The following is a 17,970-nucleotide window of genomic DNA, read 5'->3' on the forward strand; positions in this document are numbered from 1 at the left end:
TAGGACACCCGAGGAAGTTGCTGAAACACGCAATGAAAAGAGGGTGTTACACACCCAGAGAATGCCAACTAACGAAAAAAGTCAAACAGGAAGACAAATTGGTGTGCGTCTCCACATTTGGACCCCACACAAGTAAATTTTTGCCAAATCATAATCAAGAACTGGCATCTGTTATGGAATTTGGAACACCCACTACAATCACCACTGTTTGCCATGAAAAAGAATACCAGTATAGGCCAACAAATAGTGCGGCAGAGATCGCCCCGGCAACAAGAAAGAGACCTCATATCACAATGGAATCTCAAACCAATTGTAGGTCATCATATGTGTGGGAATTGTTCAGTATGCAATACAACGATAGAGGGCACATCATTTGTACACCACAACTTCAAGTGGATGCAGAAAGAATTTTCGAACTGCAAAACAAATTTGATATATGCAGTTATATACCCATGCCAAAAATTAAACCTCAGGAAGACAAACCAAGAAATAAGACCACGCCTTGTGCAACACCGATCAAGGATAAAAACAAAGGTAGCCACCGCCCCAATAGTGAGTCATTTCATCGAAAGGAATCCCAGCTAAAAGGATTTTAAATGGTGTGTGTGAGTTAAAACCAAATCCAAGAGGAGGAGACACTGAGACCGCATTGCTGAGGAAAGAAGCGTTTTTAATACTCAAATTCGACAGCATCGTGAATCGCCTGAACGAGATGTCTGAAATAGGCATAACGTAGTTCCCTACTTCCAATAAAGCACAAAAGACTGTGCCTCGAGCGACCGTGCTGTACTGTGCATGAGGCTAAAAATCAATCGCATGCAAGCCACAACTCGCAGAATGAATTTCTAGACAAATTACGGAGACTAGAGGTCAAGGTCAACTGAAACCGGAAACCCTGTATTCAGCGGTTCGGAAGTATCTGTTATGTTCCGGGGGTATGGTCCGCCCCTGGCGCCAGGGGCGTGCAGTGTTGAAGTCATGTGACCTTGGATAATAAAGAGAGGCCCCGCACGCACGTACGCAGTTCAGAGACGAGCGCACGGAGAGCCACCAAGTTATTCCCAGAGTCTGTCTCAATTATTTCTAGGGCCACGTGTCAGGCCTAGTTATACTTAGATGCCCCGAAGTGTAGGCCCCGAGTTACTACCCTTAAGGCGATCCTTCCCTACCTTCAGGACACAACAATTGGCGACGAGGGTGGTTGCCGGATCCTCGCCTGGTGGGTGTGCCTGCTTCCTGCCCCGTAGGGCGGCTGTGAGCCCGTCCCTTGGCTCGCGGTGCTCGTGCCCTGCGGCGTCGCCCACCCCCACGCAGTGCGCCAGGAGGGACGACTTCGATCCCTGGAGACTCGCAGGTGAGCCGTGCGGCCCAGCGCCCACCTCCAGTGTGCTTTGGTGTGCCTGCCCAGACGGCGCACTCTATCCCCGGTGGATTTATACCCAACGCCGCACTGTGCCCCGGGGCTCGTGCGTGAAGCGCGCTTCGGTCCGCCTGGCCCGACGATCGGGCGGTGCCCTGCTTCTTCTCTCGCATCTGGCGGACGCAGCGTGTGCCCGTCCAGCAGCTGGCCTTGCTCGCCCGTGGCAAGTGCGCCGGTCGCACGCGCCTTCCCGGGGTCCCCGTGGCTCACTCTACGGCCACGGACTGACATACCAGTGGGTGCTGACGGCCCGGTGCTCCGTACCACCCCGCATCTGGTCCTTCCGCGCACCGGCTCGGGTGCTGCCGCGGCCCATCTGTGGCCTGATCCTGCGCTCCCTAGACGATGGCCACGATTCCGCCCATCGAACCGTTTGTGGTGGAGGGTGCGCCCTCGACTCTCGCCCCAAAATGGAAGGAGTGGGTGGACAGACTCCTAGTATTCTTCGAGGCCACGAAAGTCCACAAGGAACAAAAACGGGCCATGGTGATACACCTAGGGGGCAAGGACATCCACTCTATTGCTCGGACCCTTACAGAGGCGACCCCCAGAACGCATCACACATTGATAAATGCCCTCAATGCCCATTTCGAGCCCATGGCCAATCAAGACTATGAACGTTTTGTATTCCGACAAGCGCGTCAGCTGCCGGAGGAATCGTTGAAACCTACCATACCGAACTCAAAAAGCTGGCGCTGACGTGTGGCTTCCAAGATGTTACGGAAGAGATCCGAGGGCAAATCATACAGGGCGGCGCCTCGGCCAAATTGAGAGAACGAATACTGGAGGAGTCTGGCAAGCCGCTGGCCGATATCTTAACTCTCGGCCGCACGAAGGAACTTTCCAAGGCCAGGGCAGCGCACATGGAAGCCGCCTTGCAAGCGACGGTCAAAGTGGAACCAGTCAACAAGATTCAGGTCCAGACGCCCACCAAGTGGCACAAGAGACCGCTCACCCCGGGTGGGGCATCGGGGCAGTCATGCGGTTATTGCGGAGGCCCGCGTCACCCGGTGACAGAATGCCCAGCACGAGGCAAGCGGTGCTCGGGATGTGGCAAAACAAACCATTTTGAAAAAGTGTGCCGATCAAAAAAATTCCGCAGGCCACGCCCAACTGTACAGGCCATAACGGAAGGGGAACAGAGTCACAGCGACATGGATGATGATGAGGAGGAAGAACGGTCGGTGCACAAGGTACATATGATCGGCACTGCCGCCCCTCGCACCAGACCGCTACCTCAATGCTCCATACAGGTGGCGGACCAAGACATAATGGCGGTAGTGGACACGGGTGCATCCATAAATCTCATGAGCAACTCACTCTACAGAACCATGGCCACGCCTCCGGATTTGAGCCCCACTCCTATTACCGTCTTTGCGTATGGACAAGACACTCCTCTCAGGATTCGAGGGAAATTTTGGGCGGCAATTCGCCATGGGAACAAGACCATCAGAGCAAACATCTTTGTGTCGGAAGAAGGTCAAGGTATGCTATTGAGCTGCAGGGCAGCCGAAGACCTCGGCGTGGTGACGTTTGCCTTCGGAGTCCACGAGGAGTCCGTCCAACAACTTCTCATGGACTTCCCGGACCTCTTTGAAGGCATTGGACGATTCAAGGGCCGGGAGATCCACCTACACATTGACCCCACGGTGCAGCCGGTGGCCCTGCGACACCGTCGCATCGCATTCCATCTTCGGCCGCTGGTAGAAGAGGAACTCCGTAAACTGGAAGCGGCGGGCATCATTGAAAAGGTCTCGGGTCCCACCCCCTGGGTGTCAACCATCGTAGTCACCCGGAAACCGAAACAGCCAGGGGCGGTCAGGATCTACGTGGACATGCGCCTCCCCAATGCAGCCATAAAACGGGAGCGTCACATCACCCCCACCATTGACGATCTTATAGGAGAGATGGCAGGTGCCTGCTGGTTCTCAAAGCTAGATCTACGATCAGGATATCACCAGCTGGTATTGGACATGGAGTCGCGAAACATTACCACTTTTTCCACCCACATTGGCCTTCGACGGTACACCCGACTTAGCTTCGGAATCTCCAGTGCAGCGGAGGTCTTCCAGAATGTCATCCAAGAATTGATTGCCGGAATACCCGGAGTGATAAATGTCAGTGATGACATAATGATACACGCCCGCACTATTACCGAACACAACCACAGACTAACTCAAGTGTTTCGCAGGCTCAGAGACGCAGGACTCACGCTCCATAGAGAAAAATGCGAGTTCCTACGCAGCAAAATAGGATTCTTTGGATACATCTTCTCAGCAGATGGCGTCAACCCAGACCCTGACAAAGTAAAGGACATTAAAGATGCACCACCCCCCACGACAGTCACCGAAGTCCGGAGTTTCCTGGGCATGGTTAATTACTGTGGCAGGTTCATCAAAGATCTGGCCAATCTCACGCTTCCCCTCCGTGACCTCACAAAGGACTCCATTCCATGGAACTGGGGACCGGAGCAGGAGAAGGCATTCCAAGACATCAAAGACTCTCTGTCCAGTACCACCACGCTTGCATTTTTTGACCCTCGAAATACCACTCTCATAGCGGTGGATGCTGGGCCTGCAGGATTGGGAGCTGTCCTAATGCAGAAGCAGAGGGATGACACAGATTGGACACCAGTTGCTTTTGCAAGCAGATCTCTCAGACACTGAGCAGCGGTACTCGCAAATTGAGAAGGAAGCGATCGCCATTCATTGGGGGTGCAGGCACTTCCATCTGTATATATATGGCAAGCCCTTCACTGTGGTGACGGATCACAAACCACTGCTGGCCCTGTTCTCAGGAACCTCATCGAAGCCGCCGCCTCGTATCGAAAAATGGTTGCTCCAATTGCAGGAGTACAACTGCAACATTGAATATCAGCCAGGAGCCAAGAACCCGGCGGACTATCTATCTCGACATCCCAGGCCAGCTACCACAGAAGAAATGGATGAAGCTGAAGAGACGGAGGCCTATGTCAAATGGGTGGTAGCGCGGTCGTGCCCTCGCCCTCTTTCCATAAATGACATTGTGAAGGCCACGACACAAGATGCGTGTCTCCAGAGGGCCAAAGAAATTCTCCGCACGGCGAACTGGCACCAAGCCAAAGAGGGATGGAAGGTGCTTACTCCAGACGCTCAGAAGATCATGGAGAGCCTATATCATGTCCGGGAAGAACTCAATGAAGATGAGGCGGGGTGCCTGTTACGAGGGCATCGTCTAGTAATACCCACGGCTTTAACTGACCAGGTGATCCAGCTGGCACATGTAGGCCATCAAGGTATGGTTAAAACTAAGGCCTGATTACGAACAAAGGTGTGGTTTCCCCTGATGGACGACATGGTAGAGAACGTGGTGAGGTAGTGTGCTGCATGTCAAGTCACTGGAGAGGCTCCTCGGGAAGCTCCGATTATAGTGGAACCCCGACCCCAACAGCCATGGGAGAGGGTCAGCATGGATTTTGGCAGTCTCCCTGATGGAAGATACACGTTGGTAATGATTGATGACCATTCCAAGTATCCGGAAGTGGAGATAGTATCCAGTACTAGTGCTGAGAGTGTCATCCCAAAGATAGAAAAAATTGTTGCTACTCACGGGGCCATGCGTGAGCTCCGTACAGACAATGGACCCCCATTTCAAGGGCAAGACCTGGCCACTTATCTGTCATCTCTTGGCACGCGACACCGACGCATCACTCCTCGCTGGCCTCAAGCCAACGGGGAAGCTGAACGATTCATGAGAACCCTGAACAAAGTTATTCGCATCGCCCATGACAAAGGCCAGTCTGTGGAGATGGCCATCTTCACTTTTCTTCGCAGCTACCGGCAAACCCCACACTCAACCACGGGGAGAGCCCCAGCCCATCTCCTCATGGGACGAGTAATAAATGACTCCATTCCTCACCATCCCCAGTGGTCACCGGAAGGGGTGAATGAAGAAATTATTGCGAATAAGAGAAAGACCGCTTTTGCCAAGATCAGTCGGAAGAGAAGAGCGGTGATGACACATTTCAACAGAGGGGATGTGGTACTTCTTCGCAACAGGGTAACCAGTGGAAAGTTCAGGCTGAACTATGAAAAAGGACCGTGGCGAGTAATTGGTGTGAAAGGCACCCGCATCACAGTGGTCCGAGGACGGGAAACAGTAACCAGGAACGTATCCCATTTCAAACATTTTCACAGGGAGTCGACGATGTTTGATTCCCCAACGCTGCCTGCTGAAACTGAAACTGCAACGAACTTACCCTGCCAAGAGATAACGCCCAGTCCTGAGGTCACCCAGAGTAACACCTCGAGGGCAGTGATCAAGGAGGCGGGGGATGGCGCTGGTGCCCTTGAATGCAAGCCAGATCCGGAGGGGGCCGACACGGAGGCGCCAGAGGTCGATACTGTCCCAGACACAGGCGTTCCACGTCAGCGAGGTGTGCAACAAAGGCTGAGAAGAAACCCCATGCCCTCCTGCCGGCTACGCGATTATCTCACGTAAGACTGTTTCATGTAAAATTACAAAGTGCAATGTTGGTAATATGCTCTACCCGTTTGAAGTAGTATGGAGAAGCGGAAAAGGGGTCTATGAATAATTTCACAATAGACTGTCCAAAACAAAAAAAAAAAAAAAGATTGTTGTTGTTGTCATTGTTTTTCTTGCTTTAGGAGGAATGTTATGTTCCGGGGGTATGGTCCGCCCCTGGCGCCAGGGGCGTGCAGTGTTGAAGTCATGTGACCTTGGATAATAAAGAGAGGCCCCGCACGCACGTACGCAGTTCAGAGACGAGCGCACGGAGAGCCACCAAGTTATTCCCAGAGTCTGTCTCAGTTATTTCTAGGGCCACGTGTCAGGCCTAGTTATACTTAGATGCCCCGAAGTGTAGGCCCCGAGTTACTACCCTTAAGGCGATCCTTCCCTACCTTCAGGACACAACAGTATCCAACACGACGAGTCAGGAAAGTGTTTGAGAAAGCAAGTGAGTGAAACGTTAGTGAGTGCCGTGTGAATAGTTTTAGTCCATGGTGGAACTTTGAAACAAAGATATTGTGTGCTCAATTCATTTCAGAATCCTATACTAAATTACGTGCCACTTAATCTGTCTGGCTTGGATTGATGTCCATCGCCCATTAAGGAGACAGCAGCAACCTATATGTAAATGCTGCAACTGACGATAACGAGCATTTGGCAGAATGTCGACAACACTTCAAAAGAAGAGAAAGTAAGTCATGCACCGACAAACTTCAACATCCAGTGCCGTCCAATTAGCATGTAACCTTGCAATTCAAATTTCTTTTCCTTCTTGTTTTTAGATGGAGACCCTTATAACACTAAAGGAATATCCCCTTTTCCTTATGAAAACACAGGACACTAAGGCATATACTAAACCGCAACAAGTACCCTATTTACTATACCCTGAATGAGATATTGTTGAGCTTTACAAAACAAATTAGGAGAGGATAGAAAGTAACATTTAAACGTTTCCGGCCCTTTCATTGCAGATCTTACCCAGTCTAAACCCTGGAGAGAACCCCGATAATCGCCATGGGGCTCGAAACGTATCAGCTTAATTACCAAACGGGAAACGCACAAACTGAACCACACTTACTACCCTTAGGGAGTAGTTTGGTGCAAAATTCTGCCCCAACGGGGCGTAAAGGTGTCCCTTGTGGCTATCAGCCTCCTTTACAAAATAATGATTATCTTATAAATCAATTAAGATAACGGCTGCTGTTTATTTTTGAGTATTGACTGGATTCACTATGATTGTAATCCCCTTCATTATGCATCATATGTATTGGATTGTGAGTTTTATGTTTTTTGTAAACGTTTGATTTACATGTATGTTTATTAATGGAAGCCAGAGGTCTGTCTTTCAGTATGACATGTTTAAAGGAAGATATGAGCATCTAAAATATATAATGAGAAGTTAAAAAAAACTACAGACCATTTAAATCATAGAATGGCCTGAGTCTGTCTAAGCAAAAAGCACCATTCTAAGTGACGGCTAGGTTTTTTGTTGTATTAAAAAAAACATGTTTTATTGAAGCATACAGTTAATTAAAGTTGTAAAGCTCATGTTTTGGTATCAGTCTCATATTTAGTATAATTAAACTGATGTTTTCCTTTGGTATGATAACTCGTACACCACAAAATAAACAAACATTGGCAATGCCAATAAGTCTGGCTTATAAATGAAAGTACCCAAGTACTCATTAAGTAGTCATTCATGCACTCTCACACTCAACTTTGTACTCATACATTCATTCATCAGTCAACTTACGCATTATTGCCTTCACCCTCTGACATAACCACAATATAATTCCCACAAACAACAACATATGCAAGGTAAAGGAAAAGGATACAAGTAGAAAAAGAAAACATGCTGCCATTTGGCATATTCACGCAATAAGGAAACTAAACATAGCATCATGTGTCTGTCTTGCAGCTGTAGTGTACATAGTCTATTTTAAATTCCCAGTGTGGCTGCTACGTTTAGAACCAACGTGTTCATCTTGGAATGGAAAAACCGTGATACACTATAGACAGTAGCTTTCCGTAATTGTCACCTGTTAGGAATTGGGTGTCTGGTGGGCAGAGTTATGCACCCTGTCCAAGCTGGAACTACAATTGCAGTTGGGGTAAGACAGATACACACCCTAAATTAACCATCTGGTAGCTTGGCACAGAGCAATCAGGCTTAATTTAAGAGGCAATGTGTAAAGTATTTGTGCATCATTTCAAACAGTGAAAAAGTAAAAACGCCAATTAAAAGATACCCAAAACAATAGAACATAATTTGATGAACAAAACAAGACCACAATAAGAAAATCTGATAAGTATAATCGTAGTTGTGAATTTCTAAAGATGAAATTGAAATGTAGTGCTTAAAAGCATACAGTGTCAACCAGGACAATCTGGTCGCGCTAGACCGGGTCAAATTCAAAGGATCAGGCTGACCATGATGAAGCGCAGGTCGGATACAAGGACCAACCTTGTCCCACTGAAAAACACCTTGTTGCGTCATTGAGCAGAGGACACAATGCCTCGTAGCTTATCCCTTAGGATTTAGGTGATGCATTGATTCCGAACCACCCAAGTCGGAAATGCGTCGTCGTCGAAACTCAAGATGTAGGCGATGAGTTGTCTTCGACCCTTACAAGTCGAGGATGCGTTGGGAACTGGAAGCAATGTGCTGCGCATTCAGTGATGGGATGTCTTCGGTCCTTGCGGCAGCAGTGATACTTTGGCGGCGAGGTAGATGCTCCAGTTCGGAGTCGCATAACAATAGCAGTGTGTGGATTTTGGTAGTTGCAGCACTTTATACCCACTTCCAGGGGCCCAGGGCTGGATTGGCACCACTTGGTAGGGCAAGACTTTCATTGGTCAGAGTCCAGGTGCTTTAGCTGGTGAATTGGAAGTCTTTTATGTCCTTGAGCCTTGTAACATGCATGTGCTGAGAGTTAATCTTACTCGCTATCTATCCACGGGTGACTGATTCTTGCACTTGCATTTTTATGTTGCATAGAGCAAGTTTGTTAACACCTTAATTTAAACATGATTTCATTCTTATGAATGAAAAAAACAGTATACGGGGCTCGTTGTTTGTAGAACATCTTTCGATTTTTTCAATTGGTCAATATAAATGTGAATTGTTTCCTAAGTCGGTATTTTCTATTGTGTACTAATGGTCTTCGAGGTGCAACCACCACTAGCATGGAAGGAGCAGCCACTACAGAGTTACTGTCAACGAGTACTAATTTAAGTATAACTAATTTTAGAAGTAAAGTAAAAATGGGTATACATGTTTAAAAGTAATGTTTTCTCAATCTGCCTTTGTTTCACTTCTATTTAATCGTTGAGGAAGCCAGGCAAGTCTTAATATTTTTTCACTTTTGTGAAATTCAACTCTTCTTGACCTTGTTGCACTAACTTTACATTTTGCTATTTTTTCAGTTTGACAAAACATATTCCTACTCTATTCGCCACAATTACGGAAAGGAAGGCAAGAGGACAGATTATACACCATACAGCTGTATGAAAATTATTCTCACCAACGCCCCAGGCCAGGGAGACTTTCATGGTGAGTTCTTGGTGAAGTGGTATATTTGCATCGTTCGGCTTCCTGGAAGATTAGAGGATTGCTTAGCGAAATAACTCTAATATTTTTTTTGCAACTATAAAATAAAGTAGAGAAATGCAGGTTTGTACATTTTGGGTCAACTCCCCAATTATGAAATCATTAGCCCAGCTTCTGCAGTATCACTATGCTAAACGTAGAGTTTTGAATGACTTGGTTGGGTGGTGGTAAGGGGACTATGAAGGAAGAAATTGAGTAGGTTAATTAAGAAACCTAGAGCATATACCCACGATAGGTGATGCAGTAGACGTAGACTTCAAATGTTAGAGTCTGATTATCTAAAATCAACTAAAATAATGTGGCCTAATTGAGAAAATGATTTTAGAAGCAGTCAGAGTTTTCTTAATTGAAAATAAAATGATTTCAAACCCAAACGGACGTTTGGGCAATGCTAAACTGTAAAGCCAGTCACTAATGCAGTGCCAAATCAGATCAGAGGCTTAGTGAAATGTACATTTGGTGAGAGATTTAATTAGGATTTACTGGCTTTAGCCATCGATGTCAAAAGTTAGCCCTCAATTACAGGGCATTGAATAAAAACCTTTGGCGAAAATGCCCGTTTGCATAATTTCACCACAACTGAAATTAAGATTTAAATGTTGACAAGGATGTCAATAGTTGCGACATCCTCTTTGAAAGGCGTAAGAAGTCTTGTGGGAGCAAGTCATCTCTGATGGCAAAGGTCCACCTGTACCTGAATTGAAAAGAGTAGATAGTAGTTGGGGGGCTGTACTCTATTTAACTCTAGCGAAGGATTAAGTGTGTTCGAGAAAGAGTCAAGAAGCTATCTTATGCTTATGATACAAGATCCCCAGTTATAGGCACTTTTAAAACAGACTTCTAGCAGTAGATTCCTCACTTTTTTTTATATTTCCTAGGCACTAGACTGGATTTCAAAACTCTTCACCAGTACCTCTGTGCGCCAGAAGGTGGCGCCTTGCGGCTCAGCTCTTACTCATTCGTTTCAGAAATTATATGCAGGGCCACTGCTGCGTGCTATCAGTTCTTTTCTTTCTGCACCTTCAGACTCTAGTCCAGAGGTCCCTCAGAGACTTTTACCGTAATGTTTTGCAGCCAAAATTTTCTGTAAGGGATGTTGCCCCCTAAAATGAAAGATTTTAAGCCCTGTTGGGGCTGTTGCAAACAAGTGTATGTGGCATATTTCCCATCCGGTGTGCCTGTTGTGTCTAGAGTCAAGCCACAACTCCAAAGCCTGCAGGGACTGGGTGTAAATGAAGCCGAAGGCCATCAGGGAAGGAGAAGGGAAACTATGTCGCCAAGCATAAGAAGACTCGGTGGTGGGGACAGTTCCATGTCACACTCTGTGTCTAAATCTTGCTCTCTGTCCCGTTCCTGGAGCTATCTCAGTCGCTTCAGAGGTCAGTCTTTCGTCGGGCTCCAAGTCCTCGGGTAAGCGCAGAAACCACAAGAAGTTTGTTTCACTTTTTGTAAAGCGCATGGTTCCCCAAGGGCACCCCAGACCTGGATGAGCGTGCTATAAGAGAGGATGGGCAATCAGAGGTTACAGTGGGAACAGCCAAGCCTTAAGCTTCTTCCTGAAGCTGAGCTCCTCTTTGAGCAGTCTCAGCTCCTGGGGCACAACTGCGGGACCAGTTGTAAAAAAGATCTGCCTCCCGATCTTGATCTCTTAGTTCTTGAGGTTCTAATAAGACGGTTTTGTGCATACTTAAGACATATTGACGGTATATATGGGGAAAGGAGGTCTCTGATTTGTTAGGGCCCCTGCCATTCATTGCGTTTTCAGCCAGACAAAGGGATTTGAACTTGATCCTGGCATCAATGGGTAGCCAGTGGAGCCGTTTTAGGGACACTTTTACTGATTTGTGTCTTGGGATTTTGAGCAGTAACCTGGCCGCCGCATTTTGTGCAACATATTTTGGTGAGCCCAAATAAAGGGAATTGCCCTAATCACAATTCTTTTTAGTTGTTCCGGGATTAGTCCTATGATCTTCCGGATCATTATAAAAAAAAAAACAAAGCATGTTGCCACTAGTTTTCTAGCTTGATTGTCCATTGTTAGTGCTTTGTCCAGCCACATGCCCAGGTTTTTTTGGGAGGATTTGGGGATAAGAGGATGTCCCATGTACTTCGGCCTGCAACTGAAACAAAGGTTAATCCCCAGGATCATCAGTTATGTTTTATTGCCATTTAATTTCCGGCAACAGTTGGCCATCCGATTCAACACCTTATCCAGACAGGGCACTAATTAATGATATTTCGAGTTCAGGAAATTCACATAGAGACCACCAGCTGTGTGTCACCCCCAGGCCATTTTCGCCAGTGGGCGTATTTACACATTGAACAAAGAGGGACTGAGAGACGAGCCCTGTGGGAATCCACAATTGACTGGCGTAATGTCAGAGAGACAGACGGTTTCCATGCTCTGAAGCGATCTGTCCATGAAAACGGAGGTGAGCTACTCTAGGGCTTTGCCTTGAATCCCGACTTCCCTGAGCCTTCTTAACAGAATGCGGTGGTCTACAGTGTCAAACGTCACACTTAAATCCAGGAGCAGAATTGCGGCTCAGCCCCCCTGGTCCAGGATGCTTTTAAGCTCCTCAGTGACCACCAGGTGAGCCAAATCAGTGCTATGCTGTGGGCGGAAACCCATCTGTGTCTGATGTAAATAGGGATTCTTTTCCAAAAATTGGGATAGCATGTAATTGACTAGTTTCTCAAGTATTTTTCCTATGACGGGTAGTAATGAGATACGATGATAGTTGCGCAAGTTGAAGTGGGATTCTGGTACCATGTGCCACTCACACTTACCTGAACTGGCGCAGGGGTGGCAATCTCGATCTCCCTCTGGAAGTCTACTGACTTCGGAGACAATTCTGTAGCTGGTTCTGACACAATCTGACTTTTAGGGGCCTTCAGCCTTGACGCGTCCGATTGAATAGCTATGCGTAGCCATGCTCCTGCTATATGGATCCCTGCTGGGTCCCTCTGGCGCGCCTTCGCGCCCAAGGAGCCAAGATGCTTTTACTTGGGATACCACAGGTGAGTTTGCCCCCGAAGCCAGCTGGACCCTTTACAATTACCTTGCCTCTGGCTCGTGTTCTTTCTTCCATGCCTACTTTGCCACCTTAAGAAGTGGCTCCGATTATCTGATCCAGCGCTGGTCCAACCTTGGCCGATGTCATACCTGAATCCGCCACAGAGTAACCTGCCTTCTTGGGATGCCCAAGTATTTGACCTCCAACGCCCCACCTGGGAGGTGAAAGCTAATATCGTGACGGAAGACCTCTAATGCGGTAAACGGCTTACTTGACCCTTCTTCCCTTTAAATGAGGCACTTACAGATACTTTATTGTGGACTTGAGCTAAACCTTGCTCTGGGTTCTCAGTCAATCGACAAATTGCCAGGCGCCATCGTCTTGCCAATCTGTTAATGCTAGCTGTTTCTTGGTATGCTATTCACACGCCCTTTAGGATTTGGTGGCACAAGTCGTCCCTGGTGGGCATGAAGACCTTCACCCTGTACACTCTCAAGCAATTCCAGATAGTCTAGATGCTGCCAAGTTCACGATTTGATGTGGCTTGGACACCATCAGGCGGACCCTAAGCACCAATATTGCCATTCACCCTCATGCGTGGTTGCAATCGACTGAGTTATTGGGCAACAGCCAGTCCACATTGATGGGCATTCCCTTTAATGGAACTCGCCTGTTGTGGCAGAAAGCTGATTACGCTCTCAAGAGCTTTAAGGAGAGCAGGGCTCCTACTCACCATCTCAGGCTTTCCACCAGCCTTGTCAAGTCCTCTGCTGCTTTCACGGCCGTGGCCAAGGCAGAGCTTACCGTCATTCCACCCAGCCCCTCACAGGTCACCCAGCAGTTTCACTTTAGACACTATAGTGTCCACTGCCCCCACAGTCAAGGTCAGAGTGCCTCCCAGCAGCCTACAATCCCCCCCCCCCCACACACACTCACAGCCCTACCAAACCACTGATTCTTATCCGGTTGTCCAGCGATCAAGTTTGACAGGTGGGTTCTAGATGATTTGCAAGGGTACACCTTAAACTTTCACTCTTCCACCGCTCCTTCCACCTTTTCCTCAACAACTGATGGAGGGCCATTTCTCCATTTTGCAGCAGGAAGTGAAATACCTTTTGTTCAAAGGGGCTTTCAAGAGGGTTCTGGTGCCATGAGTATGACATGATTGTTCTTCTCACTACTTTATGGTGGCCAAAAATGATGGCGGTCTCAGGTCTATTCTATATCTGTGCCCTCTCAATGCTTTCCTCCAGAAGAAGTCCAAACTGTTCACCCTGGCCCAGGTCTTGTCTGCCCTCGACCCTGGGGACTGGATGGTAGTTTTGGACCTTCAGGCGCATATTTTCCATATTCTCTTCTTGCTGGCATTACCTGTACTTCGTGGTGGGCAAGGAGCATTTTCAGTTTGCTTGCCTCCCTGTTGGTCTCACCCGCAGCCCTCGAGTGTTCATGAAAGTGATGGTGCCAGCACACATTTAGAGGCCAGAGGTGCCAGTGTTTCCTTACCTTGACGACTGGCTATTGAATACAGGCTCGCTCCAAGTAGTCATCAGCAACCTCAAAACCATGGCGACCCGGTCTTCTTTGGATTTCACTATCAGCGCTCCAAAGCCTCATCCGAGTCATTTTCAAGTGTTCCCCTTCATTGGGCCATTCTGGACATGGTTTGATTTAGTGCCTTTCTACCATCAGAAAGAGTCCAGGACACTCAGGTTACTGGACCACTATTGGGTCAGTGGCAGGCCCCTATCTCTTCCCCACCTAGAGCTGACAGTGGTGACCAATGCATTGATTCTGTGTGACGGCAGCCACCTGGTAGGAATCTCAGCTCCACACCAATCTTCTGGAGCCTTAATTCCATCCATCAAGGGGAAGCTGGTAGCGGACAACACCACCACCATATGTGGTACTGCAATAAACAAGGTAGGTTGGGGTCACAGACCTTGTGCCTGAAGGCCTTGCATCTCTGTAAATGGTTGGACCACCATTGAATTTTCCTGGTAGGATCACTGAATGCCCAGGCGGATGTACTCGGCCATCGGCACTGAGCAGATCACGTATGGCTGCTATTCCCGGAGGTGCTCAGGCTCTTCGACAAATGGGGAGAACTATAGCTCAGTCTTTGCGGCCTGAAGTGCAAGCCTCTACTCTTAACCAACAATTTGTCAAGGAACACCAATTTGATCTTGCAGTTGACACTTACCTGGAAAAAATGAAAAAGACACCGAGGTCGCCAAGTCCATGGGAGATTTGCAGTTACCTTCAAATAGGGGATCCTTTCGTCGCTCCATTTATAAGGGTGGCTCCAAGAATATATCCACAGAGAATCCCTCCTCTTACAAGGGGAACAACCAATCACCCTCATCAAGAGGCTATTTTAGAAGTGGGTTTAGAGGAAACAAAGGTAAAGGAAGAGGCAGAGGCAACTCAACTCGCACTTTCCCCACAAATATCAAGCAGTGACTTCCTTCCGCTACCCCCGATCTTTCCACTCCTGTCGGGGGATGCCTCCCCCAATGTCTACCTGTCTGGCATACAATCACCTCATACAAATGGGTTTTACAAATTATCCTATATGGTTACTGCCTGGAACTTACAGACACTCCCCCAAACATTCTTCCAAGATCACATGCAATGTCGCAAGAATATCTCACCCTTCTCAAGCAAGAAGTTCTCTCTCTGTTAGAGAAAGGAGCTATAGAACCAGTCCTGTTACAATATCAAGGGGCCGGTGTATACTCCCTGTACTTCCTAATTCCCAGGAAGGACGGCTCTCTCAGGCCTCTACTAGACCTCAGAGAACTAAATCTATACATTCAGTCGGACCACTTTCAAATGGTGACACTTCAACAAGTGCTCCTACTCCTTCAGCAAGGCAATTTTCTGTCCACTCTGGACTTAAAGGACGCCTATTTCCATATTCCAATACACCCTTCAAGGTGCTCCCATTCAGAATAACTACCGCACCCAAGGTTTTCACCAAATGCCTGGCAGTTGTCGCAGCTTATTTACGGAGGCAACACATTCATGTCTTCCCATACGTACACGACTGGCTCATAAAAGCCAGCTTGCAGCAAAGCTGTCTACGTCATACTCACAAAACCGTGCATTTACTACAAGATCTTGGATTCACAGTAAATCTGTCCAAATCCCATCTCCAACCATCCAACAAACAAGCGTATTTGGGAGCCACTATAAATAAACAAAAGGCTCTGCCCTACCCCAGTCCGGCCAAAGTCCGCATTATGCAGACTCTACTCTCTGTTTCAGCCTCAACACTCATTGCCAGCTTGAGTGTTCATGCAGTTACTAGGGTTGATGGCGTCTTGCATCCTAGTAGTCCCTTACGCAAGACTTCAAATGTGTCCCCTGCAGGAATGCTTAGTACGTCAGTGGAACCAGGCTCAGGGTCTGTTATCAGTTCTAGTGTTGGTGGACGTCCGCACCCATCGCTCTCTGCAGTGGTGAAATACACAAAACCATTCAAAAGGGCGGCCCTTCATCGATCCGGTTCCACAGATAGTGCTCCCAGCTGACACATCACTCACTGGTTAGGGAGCTCATCTCCAGGCGCACACAATTCAGGGCGTGTGGCGCTTGCAGCAAAAGCAGCTTTACATAAATCAACACGGGTTCGTAGCGATTCTTCTAGCGCTCAAAGCATTTCAAGTTGATATAGTAGGCAAAGCTGTCCTGATTCGTACAGACAACATGACAGCAATGTACTGTATACAAAAACGGGGGGGGGGGCACTCTCCAGCTGTCACAACTAGTACAGACCATCTGGAGATGGGCAATATGACACAAAATGTATCTCCTCGCACAATACCTTCCAGGAGTAAAAAAACTGATTGCAGATTTGCTCAGTCGTCATACATAACAGTTCCATGATTGGGAGCTACACCCTCAAGTTCTCCTCCTATTCTTTCAGATGTGTGGCTTTCCAGACATAGATCTGTTTGCCACAAACCTAAACGCAAAATGCCCAAGCTTTGCATCCAGGTATCCACACCCATTGTCCAGAGGCAATGCACTATGGATGAATTGGTCAGAGATATTTGCCTGCGCTTTTCCACCTCTCTCATTCCATTAGTGGTTCGGAAACTCACACAAGCGTCCCTGACACTAATCCTTGTTTCTCCCACATGGGCCTGTCAACCCTGGTTCACAACCCTGTTGGAGCTCTCGGTAGTTCCTCACCAAAAACTACATCCCACACCCAAACCCCTCACGCAGAGCCGTGGAGAGATAAGACATCCGGATCCCAGTCATCTCAACCTTGCAATCTGTCACCTGAAATCTTAGAGTTTGGCTACCGTAATCTCCCGCCAGAATGCATAAACATCATCAAAGAGGCTGGACGTCCTACCACAAGAGCCTGCTATGCAGCAAGGTGGAAGTTTTTTGTGATATACTGTAATAACAATAAAATCAACCAGCTTGATGCTTCAGTTCAAAACATTGTTATTTATTACATCTGCAGTGTTCAAATTTAGAGTACACATCCATACGCTTACATCTTGCTGCAATAGCTGCATACCTCCAAGAATAGACATCTGTCTCTCTACAGAGTGCCTTTCATTAAAGCATTTATGGAGGGACTTAAACGAATCATTCCTCAAAGACTTCCACCTGCTCCATTGTGGAATCTCAATATTGTCCTCACCAGACTGATGGGTCCACCTTTTGAGCCATTGTACAGATGTAAGCTGCAATTTCTCACTTGGGAGGTAGCTTTCCTCATATCAATCACATCACTGAGGAGAGAATGTGAGCTTCAGGCACTAACCATAGAAGAACCATTTTTACAAGTGAACGAATGAATGAATAAGCATTTCTAAATAGCTTGGCTACCTAAAAGGCCTTCCAGCGCTAGAGGCAGAAACATCACTGTGCAGTAGTCAGGAGTCATGGAAACAGAAAAGTTTTCAGGAGTTTACGAAAGACCAAAAGGTTATCCTCCAGGTGTATGTGGGTGGGCAATTGGTTCCAGCATTTTGCAGCGGTGTATGCAAATATGCGCCCACCGCTCTGCGTTCTGTGTATCCTGGGGACTACAGCGAGACGTTAATTCTCAGAGCGTAGAGATCTCTTTGGATGGTAGGGGGATATGATAGAGCTAAAGATCGGTGGGCCCTTGGCTGAGAGAATTTTATGGACGATGCACAGTTCCTTGAACTGAATTCGTTCCCCAACCAGAAGCCACTGGAGAGAGGCGATATATGGTCTTGCGGATATCCGATTAGGGACCCACTTCAAGAGACGAGCTGCGCAATTTTGCACAGTTTGTAGTATTTTAATGGTTGACCACAGGAAGCCTAGGTACAGCATGTTAGCATAGTCAAGTCTAGAGAGTATCAGTACTTGAACTTAAAAGTCTCCTTGCACTGAAGGGCAGCAAAGGGAGAATTTTT

The 17,970-nt window shown here is 47.5% G+C and overlaps 1 protein-coding gene across 4 annotated transcripts in view; it reads left to right on the forward strand.

The window, feature by feature from the left end:
- The window catches only part of PRIM2 (DNA primase subunit 2), a 1,274,342-nt gene that overhangs the window by 825,751 nt on the left and 430,621 nt on the right, over positions 1-17,970 (forward strand). For all 4 annotated transcript variants that reach the window (XM_078647995.1, XM_078647996.1, XM_078647994.1 and 1 more), the window contains one exon: positions 9,356-9,482. In XM_078647995.1, the coding sequence (XP_078504121.1) occupies positions 9,356-9,482 (127 nt within the window). The remainder of the gene's footprint in view (positions 1-9,355; positions 9,483-17,970) is intronic.

Source organism: Lissotriton helveticus, chromosome 6 (genome assembly GCF_964261635.1).
Source record: "Lissotriton helveticus chromosome 6, aLisHel1.1, whole genome shotgun sequence".
Lineage (NCBI taxonomy): Eukaryota > Metazoa > Chordata > Amphibia > Caudata > Salamandridae > Lissotriton > Lissotriton helveticus.